General features: G+C 34.7%; 1 protein-coding gene across 1 annotated transcript in view; it reads left to right on the top strand.

The window, feature by feature from the left end:
- Positions 1-2300: 2300 nt before the first annotated feature.
- Positions 2301-27263, top strand: part of LOC149276246 (leucine zipper protein 2-like) — a 115299-nt gene continuing 90336 nt past the window's right edge. The window contains exons 1-3 of the mRNA XM_089503814.1: positions 2301-2401; positions 24066-24183; positions 24613-24683. Coding sequence (XP_089359940.1) covers positions 2301-2401; positions 24066-24183; positions 24613-24683 — 290 coding nt within the window. The remainder of the gene's footprint in view (positions 2402-24065; positions 24184-24612; positions 24684-27263) is intronic.

Below are 27263 nucleotides of genomic sequence, written 5' to 3'. Positions count from 1 at the left end.
CTAGGTGTACGAGAATGTCAAACAGTTCTGCATAGGCTGATTTTTTTGCAGACGTTGCAGTTATTTTTGGCTCAATCAGACACACCTGCAAAGACTTATGAAAAAGTGTAGGTTACGATGATATGATGGCAATGTCAAAGCACAACAGTATAGACAGAACGGAGTTGAAGCATTTTCATTTTTTCATTGAACGATGGCTACATGGAAACCATCTAAATTAACTCAATCCATTACAAGGTTATAAAGTCATATACAGTATAGAGGGACTGGCTTGTTATGGTAATCAGAGGGTTTTTCAGGTCTGACCTTGATGAACTTAAAGACCACGAGAGCTACATGAACTTCTTTCTCACCATGACTTGATGTGTATTATAGAACATCTGAGTCATGCAAATTGCAACTGAAGAGATTTTCCAATCCTTTGATCGAGAAATACAAGAGCTATGATTTGAACGTTATGCTTCTCCCCTTGATGTCTTATGGTTGTGGGCAATTTGCTGCCAGTTTCAGAACTGTGTCTGACTAATGTGTTTTTGGGTTTGCTTCTTCTGGAATACCCTCAGCTAGTCACAGCTGTTGCAGTCATGCATTCTGTTACATTTGACTCCCGATTCCATTTATTGGGAATGATCTCAACTCACACTTTATCTCTTTGTTGGTAAAACAAATCAGGAAAAAAATACAGTAAATGGTAATGTCATCGTTTTGACAACATAGCCAGTTTGAGCTTTAATGAATCTTATTCTTGGCCCCAAACTTCTTCTCTAGCTAATTGGGTATGATCTCAATGTTACAATGTTATAATGAAAGTAACATTTAAGGGAGGGTTATAAATGCTCAGGTTACTCTGAAGGCTAAATGATCAGTGTAACAACTCAGGTTTTAAATGTCATTGTATTTAATGTCTCAGACGTTGAAAGATATCTTCCAATGGGTTTATATCTATCGATCAATGTTTCTGGCAGGCGTACCGAAGATTTGGAGAGAAATATTTAACTCTAAAGCCAATATGCCTGTGGCAGACACATGTCATGAACATATTTATACCCCAGGCTTCTCTAGGGTTGTTATCGCTCCTGTGTGTTGTCTGCTTTATGTACAATCTTTGAGATGTTTAGCTAGACGTGTCTTTAAAGCCAGCTATATTTTTGGGGGTCAACTGCATATTTTATTTTAGAATACAAAGTGTTTTGTGAAAAGTTAGAAATGTAATTATATTAAAAAACAAAACATAAATTATGTTACAGGTTAAAAAAGCTCATGGGGTGAGTTTTGGTCATTATAATCAATGAAAATGTACTATAGCTCTGTCTAGTCATTCAAAAGTGGAAGATTTCTCATGTGATGTGATAATATTTAACTATAATGTTAATTGTTTATAAAAAAACATTTTCCACTTTCTGTTAAATGACCTTAGACAGAATCATTTAAATGTGTTAATGCTGTAATGTATTGTAATAAATAATTCAGCAAATACAAAGAATGATTGTCCTAGATTAATATCATTTTTTCACAGATCATTGGAAACATCACTTTTATTTGAAATGCCTCATGCTGATAAATTTCAGCTTTTGTACTCACATATGTCGGGTTTCCTTTCAAGATCATTACAATGTTACAATTAATTGATTCACTTCTTAAATAGTTTAGTATGATTTATTAGTACGTTGAATCAGTACAATGTTATTGTGAATGCTTAATGAAAGCATTATTTGAATTTTCTTCACAGAATCTCATGATCACATGATATAGAACGGGCAAATCAAGGTCAGGGATGAGTAAATAGAAAGATATTAATAGTCACCTGAATTATGAAGTCTTATGCCAAAAAAAGATTCACTCACTTAAGGCACTGGAGGAGTTCAAATTCATATTAGGTGGTGGATCATTTGGTTGAGAGTTCATACTTGGCCAGAAGTAGTTGAACTCTTAATGGCCTTTTGCTTTATGAGGCATTCTTTTCTCCTGGTCAGCTTAGTACATCTCGGAATGTTACATTAAGCCAACCTAGAAACCTACCATTGTGACAGCTTGTTCATTATATGTCTACCGTTTCAGATGTTACTTTGGCCATCGCAGCTATAGCTGAGCAAAACGTTTCACCCATCTCCAAAATATCATATAAAGTAGGACTTTCTTTTTCTTGGGGGGAAAAAAATGTTCTTGTACTTTCCATTGACACAAGTCACTTGAGTCACAAGTATTGTAATGTTTATATCATTTGAACGTTCTTTGCTTTTGGTCCGTTGTGATATCAGTGGGAAGAGGTGTCCGCTAAAGTGGTTTTGGCAGAAAGTGCCATGAATGCATTTATCAATTCTTCAGAAAGCTCTAATCTTTATAAGCTAACGTTGTGGCCTCACAATAGTCTTCCTCAGGTTCATCCTGGTAAAGACATAAGGTATGGTATAGGTTCAGCTGTGGTAACATTTTTTGTAGAATGTGTCAAATCTTGAAATCAGGATAGTAAACAGAGAGATATTGATGTATTTTTTAGGGAATACTGTACAAGAAGGATATCTAAATTCTGTCCATAGTATCTACTTAAACTGACATAACCCCCAATCCAAAACCGAAATATGAGGCACAATCCCTTTGCACTAGAGAACCTACAAACCTTCGACATATGTTTGGCCTTTATTGGCTTCATCAGTGGGGCATAGGTGGTGAAAGATAGTTTAGTTCTTGAGAAAAATAAAATAAAATTAATTAAAACATAAAACAACATCGTATATAAGGGCTTTCAGCCCGAGTGTTTGTCCATTCACTGTCATTTCTGAAACACTGAGGGGTTGCATGCTATTTGTCCAAGGTTGATGTTAGAATATAAGAATATATAAGACTTACAAACTGGTTTTGCTGTGCAACTCCACATCCTAGTGGAATAGTGAATTTATTTTAAAACAAGGTAATGTTTACACCTCGTAAAGCACAGATTGCGTATCAAACTGGTTAAACGCACTGCTCAGGTCCTCATCAACACAGCGGGCCTCCAGGAAAGGTTCAAGTTACCAAATGATATTGCCAGAGCATGTAATCTTTACGTAATATAATTCTACTCAAAGCAGATGGCACTCAGTCTGATCATTACCGCAAATCCATTACTTCTGCGTGATACAAACTACCAGCTGAGTGTCAACAAACGGCAGGAGCATCCAGCCTCAGCGTACTTGGGAGAAAACAGAAAATACCAAATATTTATAGCATTAAACATAAAGTTATAACACAAAGCTCATCTATGTCTCAAGGCAAATATAAATGCATATTCTACTATAAAAGTTATCATCCATCATTCCAACAAAAAAACCGATATGCAATATGTAATCATGTTTCTATATTACAAATATTATAGATACACTGTACAAAAAGTATTTTGCCAGGAAGCATATATCAAGATACTTCCATATTAGTTGTATATTGATTTTTAGAACAAAGAAATGAATGTTTGACTTAAACTGGTATCTGATGTTCTATGTATAAAATGCGGAAAGCATAACTCCCAACTTTTTTTAGGAAGTACAATCCCTCTATGTGGCCCAAAATCCTCTGCCCTGCTTTGCTTACGTGTAGAAATAGTGTTCGCAAATTAACAATTGTAATTAAAAGGTATTGTTCTTTTATGTCTTTATAAATAGGATAAAAGAATAAGGGGCAAATTGCTCCCTGGAACTCAGACTCTGTGGTGCACCTCTTACTTAATGCGATCAGCATTCTCCACTTTATCCAGATCATATGATGTGTAATGCTAGTTTATGATGTCATATCCCAGCTCTCAGCCTAAATACACCATTACAAACAAGACCTACAATAATAATTGTAGTTGTAAGGTTATAAAGCGAGCTCTACCTAGTGCGTTCAAAAAGTATCAAGTTAACTGCAAATTTAAAAACCTTTGTTTGGATTCATTTTCCTTCTTTCATTTTTTTTATTTCTGTAGAGTGTCCGAATAGTGAACTTTGCACTGCCTGAAGGATGCTCATTCCCTTTGATGCCTTTAATGTTATGTATAATAAAATACAAAGTTGAATATCAAGGGCTACATGACATACATGGTCAGCCTTTAAAGGTTTTTTTTATTTTGTTTCTAAAATCGCATTGATTTTTCCTTTAATTTAGATATGTTGCCGAATTAAAACATGTATAGAAGAAATATCGAAATATTTATATGAAGCATATGAAGATTAAGCTAGTGTCAACAATCAAAAAACCAAAAATGGACTATGTGCCAAATGTCTCAGGACCATGGACAGATACCAGGATAATTGGAGTAGAATGGTCACCTGTCTTTCCAGATATGAGACCCTAATGATAGAGAAAGATTATTATTATCCATTATTTATTGACTTATACGGTACCATCATATTTCGAGATATTGTAAAATGGGATGTATAGACAGATAAATACACTATAGAGGCAAAAATATTCTTTACTGATTATAAACCATAACATTTAAGTAAATTTGATGATGGCCCTAGTAAAGGTTGCACATTTGTGACAAATACATCTTGGATGTTTAGGTCACTATATTGAGTAGAGTATTTTTCCCTTATTTCACAATGATAATACAATTATGTTTCGAAGTTTCAACAGCGACCAGCACCATCATCATAGGACAGCTACAGGTGCTTAATCTTCGTAGGTGCTTTCTATGTCAGGGTAGGACGGTCCATTCTTAGTCACTGGGCACCCAATTGCATTCTTACTCCTGCAAGCCCTGCCCCCGAGAATCCAATGTAATGGAGGAAGATTGATGCCTCTGTCAATACAAATACCTCTTCTCCTGCAATGCATATGTTGTCACAGTCATGGGGGAAGTTGGGATATGATGTCATTATTTGGCTATTTTGCTGTTGAAAAACAATCTGCAATTCATTTTGTTGAGTGGATAAAGGCTATGGATCAACAGGTTGTGAGTCATATTCTACAAAAAACAGCATTAATACTTTTCACAATATCGCTGGAGGAGGATCATAGGGTTAAATATGGGTAGAAAGTTTTAATGAGTGTGATGTCATTTACATTGCCCTTGTAACAGCCCTACGGAATCTGTTGGCGCTATATAAATACATATATTGTAATAGTAGTTGACACATCGATTTATTTTTCCTTTTGCACATGCTTTCAACATTTTCTATAAATACGCTGTTTCAGAAGATTTACATAATGGATTCCCAGATTTCATGCAATTTTATACCATTTTATGATGATTACATCAAACAAAATATAAATGAATGCAGTTCCAACAAAAAAAAATCTATAGAAGCGGCTAAATAGAAAGAAAATTTACCAATCGTTTGCAAAGTATAATTCGAAATAAAGAATGTATTATTCTGCACAACATAGAATATTCTATGTTAAAAGTTACTGTCTACCGACCAAAATGAACTCTCAGCCTTAACTTCTTTTTGTTTCTTTCTTTATTAATGTCATTCTTCTGCCTTTTACTAATTTAACCTCATATAAGTTGTACCTGAGCTGCATGCAAATTGTGTAGAACAAATAAAGGAGACTCCAATGAATGTCATTAACGGCACTTATAGTCGTGACTCATGTCCTCAACATACTTCCGATACTAATTTCGATCTTAAGGAGGGACTGAACCTTGAATGGCGGCCAATTAGGACAGAAGTCTAGTCTTTTTTTTTGTGACTGTTTCTGTTTCATGGGATTTGTTGATTAGGGAATGAAAGGATACAAGCTGTTTGGGAGCTGGATAACATGTGTTTGCTGTAGATGTTACTGAATTTACTATTCAATTAGGCAGCTCACTCATGTTTAGCCAGGGACAGGAAAACCAACTTGGATCTTGCTCACTGATGAAGTTCAAAGCTGAAACACCTGCTTCCAGGAGAAAGAACCGCAGATGTTTTTTTTAGTCTAGTTTTATTTTTCTCGTCTACTGCAAAAATACCTGAAAAAATCACTCAGAATATCTTATTATTTTCTTTATGGGATTTGTAGCAAATTATTGCTTTCGTTTCAAGCATTTCCTGCCAAATTGTATATTCTTTTGCCAATTAAAAATATAATGAGGCATGATCTGGCCAAATGCAGGAATTTACACTTGAAACTAAACTGGGTGGTCACGGTATCGAAAATGTATTCGTTTTTTTGTATCATTTTTGCTTGTCCTCTCTTTTTAAGATTTTTTATAATTTTATTAATCTCGTTTACATTGCTCAAGTGCATTTACAAAGCTCTTTGTAGCTTTTCTAGAGGCAAAAATCTTCTCCATACTGATCTGCTCACCTTATTCTATATTATCCTGCTTTATTGAGCTCATCTTTCCTACATAGTTTTACAAATAGTTCTAAAACACCCATCATAAAGTCATGACGAGTCCTTTTTTAAGTAGTTCAGAGAGCTGTCAAAAAAAGAAATCAGGGCTCTGTGGGAGCCATATTATCACTTACAGGACTCCTTGTTCTTAATGATTTTGTCTGTTTGTTTTGGGTCGTTGTCACACTGCAGAATACTGTACATTTCATGCCAATTAGCTGCCTCCCTGATGGTATTGCATGGTGGATAAGTATCTGCCGGTACTTCTCAGCAATTTGCAGAAATGCTGCCCCGAACTTTCAAGGAACCTCCACCATGCTTCACTGTTGCCTGCAAACACTGATCCTTGTACCGCTCTACAACACTTCGGCAAACAAACTGCCTTCTGCTACAGCCAAGTATTTCACATTTTGATTCATCAGTCCAGAGCAACTGCTGCCATTTTCTGCACCCCAATTCCTGTTTTCATGAGAGTTGTGTGACTAAGCAAGTCTTCCATGAATACCACTTTTGACCAGACTTCTCATGGCAGTAGATGGTATATCATGGTCCTACTGTTTTCTGCCAGCGGGGAGATGATGGAACTGCCTGACATCTTCGAAGGGAAGTAAACATGATGTGTCTTTCATCTTCTGTGTCTTTCATCTTCTGCACTAAGTTTCCTTGGCTGACCACTGCGTCTACGGTCCTCAGTACAGTAATGTCAATATTTGAATATTAATATATTGCGTTATTTTCTCCAACTTGTACAGTGCATAGACATCTCTACCTATAACAACAATGTTTTGGATTATTAAAAAAAACAAGTATCGTTGCCTTGTAGTATGGTGGTTATCTATTCCACCACATGGATTATAAAAGCTATATTCAATATAATGTACACTAGGTTCATGTCCTTCCGGGTTTGTTAGAATGTTCTTCTAAGTTCTTGATTCTCCCCTACCTAAAATGTCTTTAATTTCATTTGTAAATTATGGTTTCCAGTAGCCTTTTTGCCAACTGGTACCTGGTATGTAAAGCAAACTAAATTCTTACAAGCAAAGACAACATTTGACCTAAATATCATGTAATTAAACCACACAGGGCTGAGAAACCCCCCCCCCCATGATCCAAAGTTCTGGTCTGTATGTACCTTGTATTCCCATGCAAAATACTATTTCAGAATTTGACCCTCATGATCAGAATATCTATGAGTATCCTGAGTTAATTTTAAAGAAGAAAAGCTAAATATTTTTTTGTATGTAAACATCTAAGACCTTAGCAGTAATGACCCCAGAATTCCCAGTCCCCAGGTTCCCAATGTTGAATTTTTAATATTTGGTTTCTGGATTTTATACTCAGAACTCTGAAACACAGCCACTGGGCAAATTGCTAAATGTACTGAACAGGAAAATTCTGGCCCCAAATCATAACATTTAACAATCTGATGGACGTTAAAGTGCCTGCAAAGATGTAGACTACTTTTCTACTGCCTTCAAAGTAATTAATTGTACACGGATACCTGGAGGCTTCTTGGCTGTCATTTATATATAGCTATTAAGAATTTACAGATAGCAAGTTTTGGCTAATATCTCCTTTTATGTCTTAGGACCATTTTTTCATGTTTTTGCTTAAGAAAATAATAAATGTACAGTTATATTCCAGGGCTGAATTTGTTTTAGGTGAAAATTCAGAAGAAACATTACCAATTTAAATATATATATTTATTAAGTATATATTAAAATATATTTAAATGTAAATTCACTTAGTCTTTTTTAAAATTGTAACTTATTTTTCATATGTTTTTATAGAGGGACATTAATATACTTAATATGTCATGTGCCAAAGTCGTTGTATCTGTATATTCTGTATCAATTTTAATTCTAGTCTTCAAAAGGTGTGAGAGAGCAAAAACCAAGAAACTATGATAGTTTCTGTTTACATATTTCTGCTAAAAATAGCTGTGGTTTTGAAACTTAGAAGACCAGACCCACATGCAAGTTGAAAATTGCAGTTTTTTTATGATCTATGTTTGAGGAACAATAAGGGCAACCATTGTTCATAAACATTTTTTCAGAAGATGTCCATGTAGGTGGGGAATATTGTGCCCTTCTTGAAAAACAATCACAATCCCTTTTATATGAATCTGAATAGATATCTGAGATTTGTACCAGAATACTAACAATTTTCAATTGTTCAATTGAACTAACTACAATGGTATTCAATTGTATAGCTTGATACAAATGTAACATTTGTATTAAAGTATACCATTAAATAATTTGGATGTGGCTGGTTCAATAACTCTTTTACTGCTTTGGAAGAAATCTCGGAAATCTATGAATGGGAAAATAAATACTAATAAAGTAAACTGTATTCAAATTTTAACCCTCTTAAGACTGGTACATGTGTAATGTTTAATATTAAAAGGGTCAAATAATCCAAAGTAAACTGTGGCTGAACCACTAATTTGCTTTTACCTTTACCTTTCTAACACATGTTAAACTAGTTTAGACCCTTCTAAATGAACTTCTTACTAAAATGTATCAATAAAATGTATCAATATGTACTAATATGTACTCAATGTATCACTTCAAGTGGTTTCCTAATAATCCCTGCGTAAGCTTTTTCTAGCACGAGCAATCTTAATTGAGCCACCGCTAACTAGATTTTAGACATGTAGTAAAATGACAAACCTTGCTTTTGAATCAAGCCTGATGTGTTTTATTTACAGAACTATATATTGAATTTGTTTATGCATTACTGTGACTTTTATGGTTATGACACACTGTGGATACGCTCACACCCAGCAAATGTTCTGAGGTTCTTGAAGGAAGGGCAGAGATATTTGGGACACAAAGAGGGAATGTCCCTAATAAACAAGGACACTTGGTTGGTATGGAATCACTTGGCTTATCCACAATCACTTGACATTACTGGATATACCCAGCCGCACACTAGGTGAGCATAAAAACATAGCATGCAGCCGCACATATCTAGGAGTCTTATATGGACGTTGGCATTAAAGTGCCGGGCCGCCTCCTGATCCCCAGTCCAGGACTGTTAATATTTCATATATCTTTACATTTGACGCTGAATCTTGATTTACATGCTTTATGAGCTCAGTTTATGATACATTCAGTACACTACAATCCAGATGAGGTGAATCTTTTTGTTTAACAAACAATTTTTGTATTAATTTTTCCCATGTGAAAAAGTACAATCCTCTCTGTATAGTGAATTGCACACAGTTGGTATTGCTGAGCATTTTCACAAAAGTTAACATTAGATAAAAAAGACAGGATTTTCTGGATTACCGGTGTTGACGGAAAACAAGCAAAATAGCATAAATAAATAGATAAGGAACCATCGCCTTACTCAGTTTCCCAGCAGGATTAAGAAAACTTGATCAGGAGTATAGAGAAACTGGCATTTTATTTCTTCTATTCTCTACCTGCACTCTAGATAAATGGATTTTTATTTTCTGGCTGTATTGATCTGGTGTGTTTTATGAGCACTAAATCTAGTAGGAAAAAAAAAGAATGTTGCTGAAAAATCGCCACATTCAAAAGTATATTAATTCTGAGATATTGTTCAGCCAAAGGACACAAGCTTTTCTTCTGTTTTTACTTTGTATATTTTTGTGTTGATTGTGTGGATTTAAGAATTATGTCTCATTTGACGCTGAAGGAACGGTTTACTGACTAACAAAGCACAAAAAATAAAAAAATTATTAAGGATTCATCAGGTGTTTAAAAAAATGTATAAAATGTATTTTATATAACCAAATAATATATGTAACCAAATTAAGATTATATTAGCAGGGCTCTAAACAGCTATGTTATTCTGCATATAAATAATAATTTTAAAAAAATAATAATAATATAAAAAAAAGAATTTCTACTTGGATTAAAGGTAATGTGTAATTAATAACAGTGAACATTTGTAGAGTTTTAATTCTAAATGACACACAGCATAACACTAAGTGAAATGATGAAAGTAATGAGCTCAGCATTTTAACTCAACCCAGCGCATCAGACAATAGAGGAGTACAATCTATGAACTAAAACGCTCCCATCTCCTTTGGCATTTTTGGCACTAAAAGAAGAGATGGGATCCTCACTGGGATCACTAAAGCATATTGATGTGGGATACATTAGATTCTATATGTCATCGTCTCTCCCAATGCCTTCCTAGTCCAACTGGACCGCATTGGTTATGAAGGTATCCAAGTGGAGACTATCCTTAGGTAGGCAAATATGTTTACTGCATGTGTACCACCTTTTGGGTTAAAAGGGGTATTCGATAATAAAAATAAAATATGGAAAGAAAAAAAATGGAACTAGTAAATCAGGACTACTACAACAACCTTGTAAAAGTATCAATAAGTAATATGAAAGCCTAAGTTTGGACTGGGATAAATAAACCTATTTAGTTAACTGATTGCATAATCAATACCTATATGTCATGAAGTGGATATCATATAACCTAAATCTTTAGTATCATTTAACACAGGGCCGGACTAGGGAAGAAAAGTGCCCCTGTCCGTGCCTATTCAAACAAAGATGCTTTATCGTATATAGTTAAGAATGCAAAAACACATATAGAATTCCGTAGATACTCAGAAAATAAAACACCTTGGCAAGAAAGTGAGGACTAAGTAAGATGTTATTGTGTCTATAGATGGTACTGCGCAAAGGGGAGTTTCTGCGTGATCTTTACACTGTTGTAGGTGTTTCATTACTTTATATGACACGTAAAGAACTGTAAAAGAAGCGGCAGGTGGCTGAAATTCTAAAGAAAATGGATACGATGTTAAAGTTTCTCTGTAAAAATGTAAAAAAAAATTACAGCGGCAGGCTTTTTTTGTGTGGCTCTTACACATAAAAAACACAGAATGATTTAACCAATATGTGATATCACTCAGTGTAAACATTTCAGTGCCCTGCCATGCAGTGTGTAGAAATACAGGAGTACAACGGGGGGTCGTTTTCTAGCTCAATATACAGTGCTAGCAGAATTTCCTTGTGGCATTGTTAACCCCTTAAGGACAATGGCCCGTCCCTAAACCCATTGAAAACAATGCATTTTGAGCCCGTACATGTACAGGCTTTGTCATTAAGGGGTTAATAAGGCCACGATGTTTTCTATTACACTCTGATGAGAACATGATGTTCCTTTCTGCATTTTTTACAATCATTTTTTATCCCTTTATAGAATTTTGTTTAAAAGCTGTATATCTTTTGTTTTAAGTCCCTGAAGAAGAAGGTTCAACCTTTCTTTTTCTTCAATAACTATTTCGAAATCTGAGTTCAGCTTAATAGAACCATGGGGTTCGTTAATGTAGGCTGGGGACTGTTTTGTCAGATATTCGCAAGGCAATTAATGAAACAGCAAAGAGTCGAAGTATTATTGTATGTTTCTTCTTATGTGCTGACAGTTTCTCAATAAAGTATAATTATGGGCAAATCAGTACACCTCATCTCCAGTAGACCCATCATACATCAATTAGTTTTTGTGCTTAGAAGAGAAACTTTTTCCCTTCTAATTTGACCTGAATTATAATTTAGCACAGGCACACACACATATATATATATATATATATATATATATATATATATATATATATATATATATATATATATATATATATATATATATATATATATATATATAGTCCAAGGGGATCAGCGCAATCACATCAGTTTTTTTTTTTAAACTACAGTTAAGGCTACTTAAAAACATCTTTCCAAAATAACAACATTTGAGAATTAGTCACATTATATTATATGTTATACTTAGCCCATCACTACACATAAGTACTCCAATATAGGTTTGTCCCAACACAACCCTAAATACTGTTGCTTACATGGAGCTAAAGCTCTTCAATTATATTTCTTACCAAGGACCAGAATACCTTCCTATTTTCTATTTTGCACATACAAAGACATTCCAGCAACTCTTAGGGTTCTCTGGACACAATTAATGGAGCATCTGTGATGACAAGGGGTGCCAAACCCAAAGCTTGGTCAAAGCTTCAAGTATACAAACAAGTGGGAAATGGAATATATATCATATTCAGTTACAGAATTTGTAAGTCTGTTACATACATGCATGCAAATCTTAACATAAACATTAAGTAGCTGTGGCGTGCCGGACTTGTGTGACGTAGAGGAGTCTGATGCAGAGCCAAATCAATTTGTGTTGAAATATATTTGCAGGTCAACATTCTAGCTAGAGTGATTTCAAATACAAGTACTTCTAAGGTTTTATATCCTTCTTTGTAAAGTACATTTAAAACTCGTTTGTTATTCCGCGGACTTCTCAAAATAATTGTCTTATTTCTTGTCCTTCCATTCACTAGATACAGTTTCCGAAAGGCTTACACACACTGTTGCTCCCCAGGGTCCCGAAATATGCTGCTTCAACAGTCTTGCTTAAGAAAACTGAACCAGATTAAAGTGTACTTGTAATTAAACTAGATCAGTTACGCAATCAACATCCCCATTAAAGGAACAGGGCTGACTTTTGTGTCAATGCGTTAATTTGTATTTATTTACCCCGTTCCCGCCCTTCTCTGCATGATTGAAACACTAATTTAAAGTAAAGCTTCGTTAGCGGAAGATGACACCCTGTCACTTGCTGACATCAGGAGGAAGCTGCTATTAGTTATGACTTTTCAAACTTTCAATGCAGTTTTTAAATTTAATGAAGTACAACTAAAATGTGCTCATTTTTGTTTAACAGTTCTTTATGTACTGTTTTACAATAGTTCCAACGTTTGACAAATGTAGAACATCAACATCTTTACTGAATTAAACTAATGGAGCTCTGGAACTGATATGGCCATGATTGCATGTAGGTAAAGTAAGCAACATAGTACATATAATTATAACTATAACTTGTTCATGAAAAATACATTTCAGTAATTTTTTTTGCAAAAAAAAATGCTTCTCTTATCTAAGGATACCTGGATAAAGCAAACTGTTCAATGGCTATTGACCTATCCAACATGTTTCCAAAAAGGGATTCTTAATCGTATCCCTGTCAAATAAAAGAGTAATTGGATTGATATTTCCATAACATGTAATACATCACTGGCTGCTACAGCATATGATGGAATGGAAGTGACAATGGAACAGATGTCGTCATGTTGCTAATAAGGAAATATGTCAATGTCTTTTTAAGATGATGTATACAGGTTCGGCAGGATCCTTTATCTCCTTCCTCATCTTCTACACACTCTTCCATACCATTTTCCAATATTGTAGTTTACATTTAATGAATTGATTCATCTTTATGACATACATTTGCTTAATTTATAAAATTGAATGTATCTGCCATTTTCCTGTTGTAAACATTTGTATTGTGTTGTAAAAATCAATAAAAATTATATGGAAATAGGCAGACGGTCTGGCAATGTTGGATTTATGAAACTTTTGCTGAATCTAGACCAGAATGCCTATATCATTTTAGTCTACTACATGACTAAGATATTCTGCTAAACAAGTTTAAAAAAAGTTCACAAAGTGGCTAAAATCTTAGGAGAAGGATACCTTTTATATTGTTATTTTTGTAAAACGTGTAACATCAGTCTGACGCTTTCCAATGTTTTTCCACTTGGAGATCAAGGCATATTTAAGTATTTCCTGAAAAAATCGAGGGGTCAGTCCCTCAACTGACCAGACTCAACTGGGGTCACATAACTTCACATGCTAACACTTATTTGATAAAATGCAAAGTGTTTCAGAAAGCCTGCCAGTTTGGGAATTTCAGGCAAGGGCATGTGAACTGAATGAAAACTCTTATGTCCTTGCCTGAAACTTACAAAATTTAAAGACCATCCCCACAATATATTAAACAGTAAAAAGTACCAGTACCCCCTATTACAATCACCCACTCCCACCATGAGTGGTGGAGCAGGGGACAAAAATTTACTCCAGAGGGTCTAGTCCCCACTAATACTTTCCTCATACCTATCAATTGCCCAGAAGGATAAGGAAGATACGACTCAAAATATAACTGTATGGGAGGTTCAGATCCTATCCAGTGCCTCCATCTCAATGCTATCTCAATGGTATGATTAAGGTAATATTGAATATTGAAAACCTTGGGGACATTGATGTAACCTGAGAGGAAAAAATGACCCCTCTAATTCTCACAGGTAGGAGAGTGAGGTCCATTAAAGCACCCTTTGGGTGACAATACCATGTTGGACAATATTGCAATGGGGTACTGCAATGCAGTAAAGTCTATCCAAGGACCCTTTGAGTGCCAGATGGGTGGACAGTGATGGACAGGACTGCAAGCTCCTATTTTTGCCAACTCATAAGCACTCACAGTTTGGTCTCTAGACTAAATAAATCTTAACCGATTTACTGGCTGCTAAATTATGAGTTGTAAATGATGTGTTCTGATACATCTCACATCTCTATGCTAAACAGGCTGGTCTGTTTTCTAGGGTTAATGTTGGTAATCAGCTTTGTGGATGGCCCTGGTTGTCTATGTGTGAATAACATCTAGTCCTTAAGAAGTCATGCACTTGTTGTTTAGAGCACACCGTACACTTGCTAACCTCGCTGTATGGCAATGAAATATGAATAAGTATGACCAGCTCTCTGCATCGAGCTATTACAATCCAGTGTTTTAAGTCAGAAAAAAAGAAAAATAATATGATATACATTCACTGTAATGTATGATCTCCAGGGGACATAATAGAAAAGTTTCCACTTGGTATGCATTGGAAAAAAGGTATTGCATTATACATCTATATACAGCAGGAGACAAAAAGACGTTTTTCGTAATCACGTTCTACCTTGAGAAAAGACTGGATTATGGATAAGTGAAGGGCATTACTGTCAGAAGCATCGTTTGTCATGACTTGCCCTATGTAGATTATTTTAGAAAAATGTTTCAATGCATATCAAGTACAATCTGATCTGTAGAGTATATGGTGAGATCAAAATCTATATATACATCTTAAAGGTATCTTTGGTAAGTGGCTAGCAAATGTTTAAATAAAAAGAAAAAAAATACTTAGTTACTTATTTGCTTCCACACTACAATGTATAGGTAAACATATTTTATACTTGTACGCATAGGTCATTTTAAAGGTCATTAATATAGGGCTCACCTTTAGACCCCAGCTTTGTTTTATTATCTTTTATTATCTTTTTTTATAAACTTTTGGTTCCGCTCGTCCCTCAATGTGCTTGTTGAATTTTTAACCATTCTTGGTGCATTTTTATTTTATGAAGCCTGTGAAGAAGCAAAACTTCAAACAAATATAGTTTATAGAACAAGCTAGAGGCAATTTTTTTTCTTTCCTGGTCTATCCACAATTCTCTTGTATTGCAATGCTTTGAAATGCTGAGGGTATAGATTTTAGTTCTGCCACATAATTATAATAATGCCTGCGTACAATACATGACTTGACCCTAGCAAACCTCAGTATATTCAATTAAAGTTTTTTTTTTCCGTATGATAAAATAAAGACACTATATATCTATGTATGAAATATAATATTTAAGGCTCATGCTGTTGACCATAAAATGAACCCTTTGTCATACAAACCAAAACTCTTGCCACTTTGTATAACTGGTGGCCCCACACATAATGCTTCTGATGAGGATGTGGTCTTAACAAAGGTTTGACAATGTTTTTATGGGGCCCTATGGTCATTGACAGTGGTGTCTGGACAGACCAGAGGGGGGAGAATTCGGGGGCCCACGGCACCTATAGCTAGAAAATGTTTAGGGCAGGCTACCCGGAGCTCTTCCTATTTCATTAAATGGTGCCACGAGGGGAACGGACAAACCCTACATGAGGTCAGGGCGTGACATACAAAGGGCACGCTTACACAGGGACAGGGCTTGCTGCAGACAAAGGTGGGGCTAGACCTAGCTAGTATTAAATTGGTTCGGAGAGAGGGGAATTGGGCAAAAAGTGGGCATGCCTAGAGGTTGCTCTCCTTCCCTGGAGAAAAAAGAGAGTGACCTAGAGACCAGGGAACGCACCGCTTCAACTGGAAGCCTCAGATCAAACCCAGAGAGTTCTTATGTATGCAGGCATCCCCTACAAGGATAGCTGTGAAAGACTTTATTTTCCACACAGATTAATTCACCAAAACTCGACAAAAGCAATAAAATGTCAGAATTGCAGAATTTTCTTTGCATTGATGCTGGGTCTTTCAGAACATGCAGCCTAGGGGTAACTGCATGAGTTCTACCTTTGAATTGGAATGACAAAAGCATTAAACTGTTTTTTTTTTTTGGGACAAAATTCTTAGCATTTATAGTTGAGTCTTTATTGTTGATATTAAATTCAACAACACTGCTTACCTGCAATTCTCCAATTCTCTTACAATAAAGTGGCTGGTTAAAAAAACAGTCCTCTTTTAAGGAACTTGTAGTAGTGCGGACACCAAGCAGTGGATATTTGGCAGCTCAGATCAATGTGATTAAAACATAGTAAAGGCAAAAAAGCCAGGAAACTGTTCTTAAATAATGTAGACATTGCCCTTATTGAAATAATAATAATAATAATAATAATAATAATAATAACAATAATAATAATAATCTGAGTGCATTATCCTGCTGTAGCATCCTTTTTAATACCAGAATGATACTTCTATGAATGTAATTTTTCAATAATGGTTCTTTTAACAGTTTATGGGGATGATTCTGCTATAAACACAGTCAGAGGAACATTATTACCTCTACTTACACAGTGTGTGTGCGAAACACATAATGGTTATTGACACATTGTCAAATATAATTGCAAGCAAATGTACAGATCAAAAGAAAATGTTTTGTTGTTGATGTCCCTTATTTTAAAACCTTATGGGACATCATTGAAACTATCAATAAACTAATATTAATTAGGATAAAGAAATGGGAATATCATGTGAGTGACCAATCCTGAACTTGTACTTTTGAGTATTTGTATTTGTTTTGCGTTAGTAATGTATAGATATTAGCTCTCTGTGCTTCATCTACATAGTATAAATCTTGTGTTTTGTACAAGTAAAAGTAAATATTAAGTGGATATGCCACTAATTACAGAACAGTCAACGTTTTTAACAAGAATAATAGAGTTAGCCATTCAACTTCCAACGTTCAAGGGCAGTCAGCTTTTACCGTAGTCGAGTCAACGATTACGTTCACTTTCCAAGATGATTAGTTGACCTAGATTACCACGCAACTTGACTGCCAATACAACACATCTCCAATCTTTGCAAATAGACATGAGAGGACAACAATTGTATGACGTTCGTGGCTCAACATTGCATGAAGCAAGGAATCCACTAATGCCTAAGTGTAATAGTTAGTAACATGTAGTACTCTATTGATGCTGTATTAGTTTTAATAAATCCCTGAAATCTATTTTCATGTTTCTCTAGAATAACTTGACCCATATAAGCATGATTTGTTAAAAATATTGGTGCTTGTGTAAATGTTTAGTTAAAATACAGTTGATAACCTGTAGTTCTGCATCAGTCAAAGTTAATGGGAGTTATATTCCTCCATCTAACATCTACTCTGACACATTACAGAGTAGGGAAACTGCTTTTTTTTGCAACAATTTGGGGAGAAATTTTAATTCTAAAAGAGAATTATGTGTCTTGGGAATATATACTCTCATTCCAAGGTGTCCTGTCAAAATGAGATGTTGACGATGTTTAGAAACCTAATTTAGTCAGACAGTTTTGCAATGGTAGCAGCTGTGCCATGTATAAAATGGTTCAAAAGCAATATCCATGTTGTGACATTAGATGGCATCTGAATTTATACAGAACATAGATCAATAGATTCGACACAGAAGCCAAACAATGCCTGCTATTATATTGCAAATGACCTCCACAAATTGGCACATAACCGAGTGCTGTTGCTTTTCACCTTCATTAATATAAATTCATGCCATGACTCTGCCTATTACAAGGTGACATTTTGTATCTTGCAAATCGTCTGGCGATTTTTTTTTCTTTTCTTACATCATACATTTAAACAGAAACTTTAAGCAGAACAATTACAGCCATGTCTCTGCTTCTCTGCTTTGTGATCCAAGTGGCTGTCTCTTGAGAGAGATTGCAAGGCGCTTAAATGACATCGCCACAACTAGAAAAAAAACATGCCGAGTTACACTTATTGACAGTAGTATATTTAGCCTGACGGCTGTCCTGTCGCTTATGTCTGTGCAGCCGTCCACTTCGTCACCTAGGTCTGGTCTAGAATACGCCGCTGATTGACACACTACTAGATACACAGTGATAATTTTGTATCCTGAATTATCTTTTCTAAATTTCTTTGTAATGTTTTTGTCTTCCTGCTTTATAACTCTGATAAGCGCCTATAGGATTAGCAAAATCCTTAAAAAAATTGAATTAACATGCAAACTGCCCATGCCTTTAGCTTTAATAATTAGTAAAAGAAGAGGAACCCTTGGGTAGAGACACACAAAAAATAAACCTACCTTATATTAATACATTTTATTGAGTCTTTAATGTTACTTTTAAGTAAATACAAACTCTTGAGCATCTTGAAAATTTGGTCCCATTGAGTGCAGTAGTAGTGATCATTTCATGCAATAAAATATTCATCTTCATCACAAGTATATTTACTGCTTTAAGAATGCCATATTTGCATAATTCTTCAATTTCCATCTGAAAAATAAAATTATCCATACCCACTTTCATTTTCTCTTTAAACCGGGTTTAGATGAATTGCTCACAAAGGACAAACTGCTATATATTAAAGTCGAACTGGCATATAATATAAAGGCTATTATTTTGCTTTGCATATAAAATGTGACAAATGTACATTTGCTATAGTCAGACAATTTATCTGCTCTCCATAAAAGTTCATTTTAGCAATATAACAAGAAAGACAATAAAATGTGTGTATGAATTGGAAGCTATCCCTCTGATTACAGTGTTTGGTTTTAATATCAAAGAGTCTGGAGACAAACACATTTTCCTATTTATAATGGAAATGCGGGAGCCAGACAATGTTTTTAATAAAACTCTAAATAAATGTGTACATCATTGGTACATATGCCATATTCAGATACCTAGGCCTCTTGTGTGGTGGAGTAACACCTCGTTGTGGCCAGCATACTTTCATAGAGAAAATAGGGAATATTAGCTTCTATTTATGGAAAATAGCCAAGGCGGCAATATGTCTTGTTTAACGATTTTGTAAATATGGTGTATTTTAATTTTCATAAAAAGACATTCTGTCCTATCTGAGAGTCTTGTTGAAATTTTATGTCAAAAAACAGGATTCTTTTCCATCTCACACAAAGGAATTTGTCCTCCTAGGGTTTTAACTGTTGTCATCATAAAGAAAGACAACATCCTAACATCCAAAGATTCTCACTCTCCCTCAATCACACTCTCTTACCCTTTCCCTTAATGTCTCTATACTTTCTCTGCTGATCACTTCCATGTCCCTGTCTCCTTTTCTGCAGCTCTGCTTTTTCTCTTACAAATTTACCAAGGGTCTCATTGCCACTTACTCTGAAATAGTTCTCACTCAATGAAGCATGTAGGAAAGAGTACAATTAACCATTAAAATTTCATTTTTGTAAATAAGTATTAAAATGCCTTGTTCCTTCTGCCAAACTTAAAAAAAAATACAACCTCATTTACTAGGTTTTCCCTTCAATGGATTTTTAAAGGCTGAAGTATGAATAGTAACCACTAGGGGCGCTCTAGCATCAATTCATGTCTAGTCACAGGAGGCTACTTTCTCTGATTAGGCATGAATTGATGTTAGAGCCTTATTCCAAGCTATACCCACTAGTCCAAGTCCATCTACGCTCGTCTCCATTGACTGGTAGGAGAGCAGAATAGTAGAATCGGCTTAGCTGCAAATCAGTGTATAATTGCATAATTTCAAACAGCTCTGTTTCCAAAGATACTTAAAAAAGAAAACCCCAAATATAAAAAAGCTATTGTGTAAAACAATACTTGGTTGACCACTGTCCTGTTATAGTTAATAAAGTCTCATGCTGATAGAACTTAATAAGTACCTAAGAAAGTGAACCAACGCGGGATGAAAAACGCAAGTATTGTACACAGTAAAATGTATTATTTATGCTTGTACTTATAAATCTATTTTACAGTTTTATCTAAAAGAACTCTTGTGTTCTTAGCACATTGCCACAACAACCTTTCCCTTCCTTAGAAAATGAACTAATATGTGAAAGGACACATTTCATTATACATTATAAAATGAGTTACTTAGTGTCTTGATCCAAGGTCATGCGGTATTTATGAAAGGATAGAAATATCAGATTTTTGCCCATACACATTCAATTTTTATTCAAATCTGTGCAGTAACACAATGCAGAGATAATGTTACTTACGGAACTTGCAATGTATTTGTAATCTGTTTTATTTCTCCTGCTTTTTACAGTCGATTACTACTGAATATGATTTTTAGAATTAACAAAAGGTCATTTACATCATTTCTTATTTCTTTCTTCTTTGACCATGACCAGTATACAAATGGATGATTTTTGCTAATGCATTTTTTCTATATAGAAGAGTTATATGTGTTACATGGCGCTAATATTTGCGGTTCTTACAAAGATTACAAATATTGCCATAAAACAACTAACAATAAAATTAAGATCTGCTGCTATGTAATTAGCTGCATATTGTTTTATATTCAAGTTCATTCTTGTTCTTTGTTTCTAAAATGGCTGTATAAAATTGTGAAATATGTTATTCTCTGGGGCTTTGTTAATTATTATAAGCTATAAAAATGATAGACATTCAGAGAATTACAAGCCCAGAAGGTTAACTGAAATAAACAAAGGTGTTAAATAATTATGATTTTCAAGACGAGTTTATAGAAAACTGTAAATCTTTTAAAAAAAATAACTAATGTTTCACATTTCTTCAAAGAGTTAAAATTTTTAGACTTTTCTTAGTGGTTATTTTGTACAGTGCAAACGCTGTAGAGAATTTTCAAACATAAGTTTTATGAGTTTTATTAGGGATAATATATCTTTGTAGCCATACACAATATATATATTTGTCAGAAATGTCACTAGAAAAATATACACTTGATAAATGTTTTGTTCAGTTTTAAATTTTTTACTGCAAAAATAAGTTATGGTTTTCTATCTATCTGAATTAATTACATATATTTCTCAGGAATTTTCTCAATGATTTACTTGCATATTAATAAACAGCAGTGATTTAACAGCAGAGTAAGTTTTGGGTAGGTTGAAGAAAATTGTAACTATACTGTTTTAAGGATAAATACAACGTACTTAGCTCAAAAAAATCTCAATGTCGAACCAAAATGCAGAATAACGTATGGATATAGCCATATTAGTTTAAAGGTTTTTTAGTCAAAATTGACATGGAAAAACGTCATATTAGCTTTTTGGATCTTGAAGGCTTCTTCTTGATCTGACGTTGGGAATTTTGAGGTCCCAAAAGTTAATACAACTTTTTATATATTAGCTCAATAAAATATATGAACTCATTGTAAAGGGAATCATACTAACGTCAAGAGGAGAGGAAATAATTAGAAGACTTGGCCATTTGGATTTGTATGAATTTAAATTTTTATGCATTCGGTTAAATTTGTTCATGCATACAAAAGTCCAAAAAACGAGTAAGGACGAAACAAATAAAAATTAAAGAAAAGGCTCTGAATTTTTTGTTTTTTCCCTCACTCTCTCCCTCCGTCAACCATTGTTCAGTCTCCGCTTCCCTGTCTCCACTTCTCTGGGGGGAAGAGGTGGTCCTGCGGTGTGTGCAGATTGAGAAGCGGAGATAGGAAGCGGAGACACGGAAGTTATTGTCAGAGATGGTAGGGAAAGAGAGAATGAGAAAGAGTGAGGGGGAGTGTGAGAGAGAGTGAGTGAAAAAAAAAACCAACAAATATAATTTCCGAATCAAAGAAAACCCTTGAATGTTTATTTCATATTGGGTCCAAGTCATATTTGGTCCGTGTGCACAAGTCTAATGATTATTACTGACGGATTTTAGATCAGACTATGTAATTGTCCAATTAAAGCAAGTTTATATAGGGAGAGACATTAAAATGAAAAAAGAAAAATGCATTTACTATTTACTGGTCATTCCTCAATTAGATTGTTGAGTACTAAAGTGAAAACAATTTTTAGAAGGATATACTGTACAGTAGATGCAGGATTGTTTTTAATGATAATGGCTCCTTGACAAGCCACTTCTATGGGTGTCTCTTCTATAAGTTTCAGAGAATAGTATGGTTATGGAACTGAGGAACTCACGCCGGTCTCAACCGCCTCTAAGAAGCAGGAGAGTGAGCATTCTGTGGGACCAGCTCTGGGAGCATCAGAGACAATGTATTAAACAAAAAAATATACCTCTAGACATCTAGAACTTACACATTTTTGAAGACATGTATAAGTATTTTTTTTATTCATGGGGTGATACCGTGTTCCTGTCAACACTTCATCTGTTATTGCAGCTATTCTCAGGAGAAACAGACTGACTGGAATAAAATGTCACTGAATATGATTTCTAACATTCCGTATGGCTCTCTCTTTTTATGTCTATGACATGTTATTTAATGTGTAAAATGCAATTTTTCTTTCTTAAAGTGAGAAGAACTACAACATTTACAATCACTGTTAAATTTACATTCCAGACACCACTGGAAATGTACAAACTTAAGAAAAAAATAAAAAGGCATCGTAAAAGTGTAATAGGCATAAAAATGGCAGAAAGGTGTAGATTAAGTAGCATTTGTCTAAAACCCTGGATATACCGGAGTGGGCAATAGTCAAGACCTATAAAATCCAAAGGACACACATATTGGGAAATATAGAAGAGTTAAATGTATATATACCAAGGGTATCATAAGCCAGTATGGGGCTGCAAGCATTAAGTGATCACATTCCTTGGTAAAGGCTCTTCAAATCACCAAAAATCACCACTGGGAAATCTCATGAATTTTTACCATCAATAACACTATTTTCATATGTGCTGGGTGCTTTTTGGTATGATGGTCTTATATATTAGAATCTCTGATATGTTCTTAGATGACTGATGAGTAAAAGATAAAGAGCCACTGTTTTTAATGCTTTGGAGTCATCATATGCCAAAGAAAAAGTGGGTACGCTTGTAACCCTCTAATGTTGTTACTTAAATATAGTTACTTAAAATAGTGTTTCTGTAAAATTTACTGATTTCGGGAAAGCCATCCCGTATATCCATCATGCGTGAAAGACATACCTTATGGCAAGCATTCTGATCAACTCAACACTACCTTTAGGAGTTAATCCTGTGATCGTGACAATTTTTAGCTGAATAAAAAATTAAAATGAAGGCAGACAGAAGGAGTCTCTAAAGCATTTCATGAGTCAAAGTAGAGAGGCTTAAGGATAACTCCAGTGGTTTTTGCGCCGTATAAAAATTGGACACCTTCCACCCATGTCTGAGACATGACTTAGGGTACCTGGAACTGAAATCTAGCCTTGTATAAAATCTTCAGACTTCTTTTCCTGGATATTCTAGGACCTCTTTTCCTACATAATCATTTTTAGGTCTGTTCTGGATGACTCTATATTGGTTCTACCATAATATGGACATTTTAAATGTTGCTTTCCATTAATTTCTCCCAGTTCAAGCACAGAACAGATTAGTCATACTGGTATATTTCTTATAATTAATACACTTTGCATTTAATGTTCTATGAGGCAGAAATATCTGTCTCGTGCCAGTATACAGCTTAACCTTTCTCTTTACCTTACATTTGAATACTGAATCACAGACATTTATCTGACCTGTGTATTTTCTTTGCTAGACAGGGCTATGGCAACTTGGAAAAACAACTGAAAGAGGTGTTTATGGAAAGAAGCAGCATTCTCCACCAACTTTCCAAAACATCAAAAGAACTGGAAGGCATCAAAGGGAATATTCAGGTTAGACTGCTCTCGGCTACTCAATGTACATTCTTCTAACCCTTTCAAAATATGTGAAAACTCATCAGCAAAAACAAGCATTTAATTTTTTTTTATTCCACACATAGATCAGGTCATACATTGAAACATTTGAGGTGAGTAAGTGTGTATAGAGGCTGGAGGAATCACTCTGTAGCTTAAAACCTGGACCATGAAGTGTTTTTTTAACTTAGGAGGAACTTGCTGCTGCTGAGGCTGCTGATCTAGAACCTCAAAGTAGCTGGGTTCTAAGGAACTCACTGAATTGGCACACGTTAAGATGGTAATCTAGTGCAATTTACAATCTAATAAGGAATTTCTTATATGTTAAAAGCTCTATGCAGTCTACATATCCCATCGTAATATAAGGCATTGCACTCATATGTAATGCTATTTTGCTTGTGTTTCTAGACACTGGAAAGCAATGAAGCCTCATCTAAAAGTGATATGCAAAAGCTTCTGGAGTTAGAAGAAAAACAAAGGTAAGGTATTTCAAAATATCGGGATGTCTATGCATTCAATATGAGTTTATTTAGAACAGTCTCATGTCTTTCAAGAGTACCTGAAAGTGTGGAGCTAAAGGCTCTACATGAATACACAATCCGTCCTGATTCCATATTGAAAGAATGGTTGCAAGAGATAAAAATGGCTACTACTCCACTATTACCTAAGCAAGTTCTAGACAATTGGGTTGTTGAGTATAAGGAATTAGGGTAGTCTAGAACGCCTCCCAGCCTTTTCCAGTACCTTACAAAACATGTGTTTATCTTTAAACAAAGATAAAAATGAATTGCACAATATTATTGTGTTACTATATTACAGTTATAATACATGAAATATTTATTTCAAATACTGATATATGTCTTTTGTGTTTTAGTTATAGGGTATAAATAACTCCACTTATAAATGTATATTCTTTTCTGTAACAACTGTTAGATTAATGTATGCAGACTAACATCAGATATCTGTCAGTTCTGTCACTCACTAGGAATAAATGAGCACTTTTTTTTTCTTTAACTAGGTCACACAATATTTTAAATGACTGCAGAAAATGCTGGAAATTATTATTATTTTTTTTTTGTATTTCCTTAATCTGGAATAATTTGTGAATTTAGTAGAAGGAAAATAAAATAAAGTTTTGAAAAATGCTGCTTCTTCGAGGTGGGGAACAGTGAAAACAATGGAGATACAATTAATAAAATTGCATTATTATTGTAAAACAAATGTAAAAACTTGAAATGATAAAAAGTTTCACCTTTTCAAATAATTTATATTTTTCTGCTTTGATAGTCTACCTATATTTTTATAAAATATTTATTTCCAGTTGTCCTGTTATATTATGTTCACTTGTGTACAAGCTAAAAGATTTTTTCCACATATTCTTTTAAAAAATAGCACTGAATAAAAAAAAACTGCAAAAAATATTTTCACTGTATATTTCAATGTTTTAATGTATGTAATATATTTAATGATTTTTACTTTTGGAAAGAAGAAACAAGAAATATTTGATATTGTTAGCATTATATTTTTTAATACATATCCCTAGATACAATTCATATTTTGATTGCTAATGACCTACATAACATTACTAAATCTGTTACTAAAAAGTAATAACGATACTTTATATGCATTATGATTTTTTTTCCATGTAATGGAGATCTGTCACCAGCACAGCTTTTAACATAACTCATTTTTAAAACAGATTAGTGTTCTTTGACAATTACTGGAATTGCTTTGGGAGTGTTTAGTTTTATATTTAGTGATGCCCTTTGGCACAGCCATTATTATCTAATCAGCTTTCCTGTGTGAAGTTCTCTCTTGTCTCTTTACCTGACCTTTTAAAGGCTTTCTGAACCAATCAACAACAACCAGCAACATAGGGGAGAGGAATAATTATACAGACCCTGAGATCAGGAAGTTAAGATTGCCGCCACATAGTCTACACATAAAACACTATCATATGGGAGTATACAGGGCTGGACTGGTGATGGTTGGTGGGCCCTGGCCTGATGACGTCAATGTGGCCAATGGCTTGATATTTGCTACCGCACGCTACTTTTTTAACTTCATGTAGCATGTGGCAGGGGTTATCCAGCCACTGGCCACATGCTGGAGCAGCAGATCGGTTACGTTTGCGGAACTGTTCATCCAACGTTCCGTCGGGCATTTAACCTCTGTGTCAGATAGCCTGTCCAAGCCTGGGACTCAAGAAACTGAGTATCACCTTTAAACTAACATTTTTCTTTAAAGTATAAATCCATGGACGGATTCGTCAGAATTCAGTAGGATCCCACTCTATGCATTTGCATCGTTTCCCCGTTCCTCAGCTCCTTGGCTTGCAGTAGGTGCGTTGAGCTGAATGCATCTCGTATGCACTAAGAAACACGTGGGCCATACTCACCACCAGCTCGAACACTCGCTTGTGTAATAGCCTCAAACAAGCCCTTGCATGCATACACCAAAAGCTTTCCAAAAAGCAGCCAAAACTGGCTCCAGCCGTGGACAGCACAAGGTGTGTGTCTTGTAGTCTTTTTAACCCCTTAAGGACGATGGGCGGTCCCTAAACCCATTGAAAACAATGCATTTTGAGCCCGTACATGTACGGGCTTTGTCATTAAGGGGTTACAGGTAACTAATTAGAAAGTACTGGTGTATTCTGTGTATGTGAGGATATATGGAAAATGATACTGTCCCTTAGTGATATTTTTTATATTTGTTTTTTCTGAAAAATATAGGTAAAACCAATATTTTATCACACACGCAAAATAACGACGCTACCAAACATTGTAGGACCACATCCACAATATTAATTTAAGGAGATACCCTATATTTTATCTCCGATCCTAAATCCTTTCAGATCGCCGAAAATTATAATTCAAATTAGATATATATCACCACGATAGTCAATCAAGAAAATATTATTTATTGTACACAATTTATAAAATAACTATATGAGTCACACAGTGCATGATATAAAACACGAAATTCTTAAAAACATGTCAAATTACAGTATATCCAAATACAGTATAAAATCGAAAGTTATCAATATGAATTAGTACTTT

Source organism: Sceloporus occidentalis, unplaced genomic scaffold, assembly GCF_023333645.1.
Source record: "Sceloporus occidentalis isolate IW3139 unplaced genomic scaffold, rSceOcc1.0.p SCAF_243, whole genome shotgun sequence".
In the NCBI taxonomy this organism is placed as follows: Eukaryota; Metazoa; Chordata; class Lepidosauria; order Squamata; family Phrynosomatidae; genus Sceloporus; species Sceloporus occidentalis.
Note: the sequence above shows the minus strand (reverse complement) of the source record. Positions and strands in the feature narration are given on the sequence as shown.